General features: G+C 38.8%; 1 protein-coding gene across 1 annotated transcript; it reads right to left on the bottom strand.

The window, feature by feature from the left end:
• Positions 1 to 1542: 1542 nt before the first annotated feature.
• On the bottom strand, positions 1543 to 5948 carry LOC108743447 (uncharacterized protein DDB_G0287625-like; the record flags this gene model as incomplete). Its single annotated transcript, XM_025978838.1, is given in 5 exon segments — positions 1543 to 1897; positions 2378 to 2947; positions 3084 to 3498; positions 5384 to 5564; positions 5668 to 5948. Coding segments are annotated over 5 exon segments (1802 nt in total), but the record flags the coding sequence as incomplete, so codon positions are not given.
• Positions 5949 to 6426: the final 478 nt, after the last annotated feature.

The following is a 6426-nucleotide window of genomic DNA, read 5'->3' as shown; positions in this document are numbered from 1 at the left end:
CATTTTTAAAATTCTCTCAGGTTTTCCTCGTAAACGAATACAAACAAATAAATACACGGGCGTATACGTACGTATGTGTATTATTTCTAATCGCATGCATGTTTATGTTGTATGTCCAGGAGCTGAGGCATGATGGTCAAAGCCAACACCTCAGTAACTTATGCGCATATTAATTACTTGCTTATTTCTGCAGCTGACTTAAACCGGTAATAACTATAACACTATCATCACAAGGACGTTTAAAGTTTCCTTCAAAAAGTGATCTGTTAGTTTTGAGACAGTAACATCTATCGAATTTGCAACACCCTGTACAATTTACAGTGAAAACCTCTCCTTTACTTTAGGAAAATCCATTAATTATTGGGGCGGACTAGCCATAAGGGATTTTGGGAGAGTTCTCCTGCCCCCTTCCCCACGATACAGGGCCCCCAATACGAAAAAAAATTAAGTAATTATTGGGATCCGTCAAATGGGAGGAGCCTAAAAACATGGCGCCGATTAGGGAAAATTTATCGTAGTTCCTATAGTGTACCGTACAATTTCCAAGCTTTTAAATTACGATAAAATGATAAGTATATACAGGGTACCTGTAACAGTGCGTACAATTATATTCAGTATACCTTTGGTTTATGCCAAACGTATGCAACATACTGTATATCCGCAAAAAATTTACGTCTACAGTACTCATCAATGCCTCCAACTATACTCCACCCCCGCCCCCCTTTTTAGCGTTGAACCTTCCACCCATTTCTCACCCGCTCCAACGGTGAGCCACCACATTTAAACAATCACAATAAATATATTTTTCGTTAATGAATATTTTTAATATACGTAAAACCCATTGTGAGAGCAACAGAACAAAAAGACGTTCACAATAAAAATAAAAACAACCTTGTTGTAAGCGTTTTATTTTCCATAATAATAAGTCACCTTTGTTATTGTACACATTGTATATTAAATAAATGCATACGCAGCAGGTATAACAATATTGTACCTGTTGTATTATTATTTATCCTATACATGTCCTACATAATTTATGCAAAATTCAGGTGTTAAAAATATTATTGTTTGTCATAGTTATAAAAGTTTAGATGACATCATTTTGCTTAAAATGTTAAGATATTGAATTATTAGATGTACATATGTTATTATTTGTTTATTTGCTCGTTTTTGGTCCCACTGAAGTAAAATTAAATAGTAAAATATTTTTATTTATTTTTTTTCTTCTGAATTTTTTGGTTTCGTTTTAATATTCTATTTAAGGGTTTAATTTTGAAATCATTACGAATTGGAAAATTGGAAATTATGTTTATGAATAGTTCGTTACTTTTATTTTAAAATCTACGCAAAAATAGTTTTATTAGTATTTTTTAAGATGAAAAATATGAGGTACTTTTGCGACTAATATTAATTAATACCTAGACAGTGCTTAACCATCAGATTTTTGTCGAAAAACACCCATACGGGTAAGATTTTTAGCCAGTTACCTCAACCACGTCATATTCTAGCATTTTTTCTTCACTATTACGTCTGGATACTGACCTGTAGTCATTCTCGTTTTCTCCATTCCCATGGTGTTGTTGGTATTTTCTGGGTGACCTCCCGGAACTCCCCTTCACTCCATCGTACTTATTCTCCCTTCCGTAAATGCTACCACCAAACGGGTCTTCGCCCAAGTAGTACCGATGAACCGGCGAACCGCCCCTCCTTCCCGAATCGTCCCTCTCTCTTCGCCTATTCATCGGAGAGCTGTCGCTAATGTTCGTGTCGATGATGTGGCCCTTTTGGTACGACGGTGACGGTGACCTTTGTTTCTGTGCCGCCCTCTGTTGTTGCTTCGCTTTACGTTCAGCGCTTGCTGATCGGATTTTTCCAACCAGTTTTCGAATTGACTGACCTGTAAGGAAATTCAATCGTTTATAAACCGGTAGGAACACTATTCTGGTACAAAACCCTAATTAGTGAAGAACGCTGATAAAACGTGGGCTATTATATTCCCAGATATCTAGCGAATGCTGTAGTGAAAACTGCATCCCAATTCTACATTCGTTTTGACGGGAATCGTANCTGCTGTCTTAACAGCGCGTTTTAGAAAATACCACAAATGGCGCGGTAAACGCCATCTGTAGTACGATGCTACATTTTAGGATTACGTATGCTCCAACAAGGTCCATTTAAATATATGGATCTACTGAAACGTTTCGGCGAGTAGATATCCATATATTTAAATGGACCTTGTTGGAGCATATGTAATCCTAAAATGTAGCATCGTACTACAGATGGCGTTTACCTCGACATTTGTGGTATTTTCTAAAACGCATCAAAATTCATCCAATTGATCTCGAGTTTTATAACTACAAACATAGAAATTACTTACCAATTATATTTCCACTTTTCTCCCTGCTCTTCTCGCGAATTGGTTCAGCGGCAAACCTCGTTTTCTGATGCTTTTTCCCCGGTGAACTTTCCCTTGGGGGACTTGTTGGTGGATAATCCGGCGGTGGTTCTTCAAGAGGTTGTTCTTCCGTCAAGTCTTCTCTGGAAGCTGTCCGATATCGTTCGTATTTATCGGAACGGTATAGTTTATCCGCAGAAGTTTTTTTTCGTTGGGGAGGCGTGGGAGTCGTACTTCTGTAGTTAGGGGCGGGGGAGGCCTTGTACGGTTTCGGAGAGGGGGGTCCGTAGTCACGGTACTCTCGAATCGGAGAGGGACTGCGATAGTTTCGCACGGGGGAGGAGTGGTATTCTCGAGGCGGTGATTGGCGCCGGTATTCGCGGGCGGGACTGCTGCTGTAGTCGCGGGGTGGGGATGGTCGCCCGTAGTGATCGCAGTAAGTAGATGCGATTGGTCGAGACTCCCGTATTGGCGAAGGGGAATCGTGGGCGGAGGGGTAGATTATTCTCTCTCGGCTGTATCCGTTGTTCCGATTGGACCATTCTTCTATACCTAGAAAAAAAGACAAAAGGGGGAGTTAGATTACAGAAAGAGGTACGTTTTTAATTGATTTAGAGGCGTCTATCTACAAAAGCTTCTCCACCCTGTAAGCAAACCGAAAGCGGAAGAGCCAACAGAACCAAAATACCTTTATAATATCCGTTAGTAGTAGTGCAATTATTCCTCTGCTCCTCGATAATTCTACCGACTTTAGGGGGTGAAACAGAACGTTTCGGTATACCGTTGCTAAGTCCATTAATTTTACCGACACAGTTCGTTTGGAGGGATGGTTGTGATTTGATGGTGACGTTAAAATAGTTAGTGCGAGGGGGCATAGGTTCGGCTTGGGGGTTGAAATCGTCGTCGTCGTCGTCGTCGTCATCGTCGTCGTCCAGCGATTCGTGAGACGAACGGGAGTCACTGCCAAAGTGATTCTCTAACCACTTGGACGTTTCGAGTTTCCTCGTTTCCTCCTCCTGGTCGAAATCGAGAGGCTTTCGTGTTAAAGCGTCTTTTCTGTCTAAGGGGGNCTTAAGGCGTAGTAGTGGCAGTATAAAAAATTCCTTTTCAAAATATAAAATTCCCCCAACATATATTCTTACGACGCCTGTTTTAATCACACACACGTAAATCATGCGACCGATCTTTCCGCACTCTTTTTTCTAGACAGTGTTTCTGAAATATGTAGCAAGTATGCAGGAGATGATGAGGCACTATAAAACAAGAAAATTAAGTAAATGTTTAGTGGTCCGAAAGTCCACTGTTTTTAAGAAATACGTCTTTGAAAGTAAAGTCAAGGAGCAGTCCGGCCCTGGCGGTATCACGCAGGGAAATATGACATTGCAGCGCCGCATAGCATCCGTGTTGTAGGAGTACTTCTTTTGTATTTTGTGTTTTTAATACCATGTTGAGGTGGACTTTAAATAGTACTGCATACTATCAGCGACCAACAAAGTAATTGTTTAATTAATTGTTATCGCAATGAGCGTCTAAAAATTATTATGTGTAATAGCGAAATAAAGCTGTTGATAATTACTTTATTAGTCGTTTCACAATCGTCACTGTTTACATTTGTCGTCGATGTAGTTGTTTTATACATATTATCGCAATTTCTCTATACGTTGCCAATTCACGTCCAGGACCGGCTTCGAATTGCAACTTCATCTGGTTTTCTTACAATTTTTTTGTCTTTTAACATCCTTTCGCTACTTACTAAGCGATTCCCTATTGCATCTTATTAACACCCCAAAAGCTTAGTACTTATTTCAGAAACACCCTGTATTTAACGGTCTTAACAGCTGCGACAGACAAACGCACACGGATGTAATTTTGTAAGGGTTCTTCTAACCCTTCAAATAAAAGCTGTTATTTTTAATAATTTGAGGTTCTTTTACTAACTGCAGTGACCTCCGGGCAAGGGTCAAACCGTCATTTTTTTTTATATTCAGGTGCATTCCAATTACGGAAGCGTACGTACAGAAACATTTGGACCACACGATTTTTTGGTGCAGGAAGAAGACGTCGACCTTTACAAACATTAAGTGGTCAAAATAAACTTCACCGATGTCAACGAACTCTTTTAAAACCAGATGATGTTAATAGAACGCATAAATCTTCGCGAGAGAATACGACAAAACGTTTTACGACATCATACAAAATAAAAAGAACAACTGCACGTTGTTGCTAACGAGTTCGTTTAAATAAATAATTGTATAACGGCTACAAATTGTTATTTAGAACAGCAGCTACTGTTGGTGTAAAGTAATTTTAATTTGTACAATATATAACTCAAAAAAAAATAATTGAAAATTGATCATCAATACGTGTTAACGTTGTCCGATTATTTAATGACAACTTCGTACCCAAAAGGGTTCATATAAAAGTTGTTTGTCGTGGATACGTCTATTGTGTAAAACGATTTTAATTTACAATTAGTTGAACTGAATTGGTTTCGAAAATGTCATAATGTCATTGCAATTTTTTAAATGGAAATAGAAGATGTTACCGTGGATAGAGAAGGTTAGAAATGAAGAGGTATTAGAATGAATAGGAGAATTTCTATGGAAGTCAATAGAAGTAGGCGAGATAGGTTGGTAGGACACCTTCTCAGGCATGAAGGTCTAGTCAGAGACATATTAGAGGCAGAAACGGGAGTTAGGAGGGGTTGAGGTAGATCTAGATTAGATTACTGTTCGCAAATAGTTAAGGATGTGGGATATTCTAGTTTTAGGGAAAAGTGAAGATTAGCTCAGGATAGAAAAGAGTGGAGTTGCGTGTCCAATCAGTCTTAGGACTGACGACCTTATGATGTTGGAGAAGTAATCGTCGATATTAGATACAAATGTCGATTTTACTTCAACTACTTACACTTTGTACAAGATAATATCTCTTGCGTAATAGATTTTAAAATAAATTTAAAAAAATACACTTACCGCGTGTTTTATAAGCCGGTACTCTCTGGTTCTGCCTCCTCCTGGTCCTCGCTTGAAGGGAATCGTAATCAGGTTCGTCCAAGCCGTTTCCATATCTTTCTGCCTCAGTGTTTTCCGTCCTGTACCTCATTTCGTGACCCACACGCACTCCGTTCCTGAGGTATTCCACGTCTTCCTGTTCACGTCCCTTGAAATACCTACATAAGTAAAAAAAAGACTTAATAATTTTTTTCATCAACTTTTCGATCTCGTAAAGCCAATGGCCAAAAATTACAAATAATAAAATGAATATGTTTTTACCTTTCATGCGATTCTTTATGTTCGTTTACGTCGGGTGCATCTTCGGGTAGTTCGTCATCGTTTACCTCCTCGTGTTCGGTCGTCCTTTGGGTTTCCGTGACAATGCGTCCGTCAGGCCTTACTGAACTCAATTCTCTCGTTTCTTCGGTGTCTGTAACTTGACGGGATTTGTGCGATTCGTTGATGAGTCGGGGACCAGTTGAAACAAGAGCTTTCTCGTGGTCCCTCAATATTATTTTTCGTAAATCGCTGTCTGGACCGTTGACAGCTTTCAGGAATTCCTGTAATCAAAATTAATATGAATAATATATTGTAATAACTGTAAGCAACAAGTCCATTTTTGATCTCAGTATTCATTATAATACCAAACTTTGACATCAACCCTTAGTCCGGCCCTGGTTGTAATAGATAATAGTAAAACCGCTTAGACGTTTATGTAGCTATCAAGTCAAGTCTCATAAATATGTTTGAAAATCATCTTTTCTACCAAAATTTACTTCTGATGTTGACAATATACCGCCTGGCGTCCGCCATATTGGATATTGACTTAATATCTACCGTATGTCACCCGCAAACTCAATAGGAATCATAAACATTGAATTCGTTCTACGATTTTATGTTTTACTAACTTCTTTAGGAGAAAGATTTAAAATTCCAAACACTGAAATGACAAGTCGAGTTTTGATCTTAGTATTCGTTATAATACCAAACTTTGACACCAACCCCCAATCCGGCCCTGGTTATAACTATTTCGTAATA

This window comes from Agrilus planipennis, unplaced genomic scaffold (genome assembly GCF_000699045.2).
Source record: "Agrilus planipennis isolate EAB-ADULT unplaced genomic scaffold, Apla_2.0 scaffold551, whole genome shotgun sequence".
In the NCBI taxonomy this organism is placed as follows: Eukaryota; Metazoa; Arthropoda; class Insecta; order Coleoptera; family Buprestidae; genus Agrilus; species Agrilus planipennis.
This window is presented reverse-complemented; position numbering and strand designations above follow the sequence as displayed.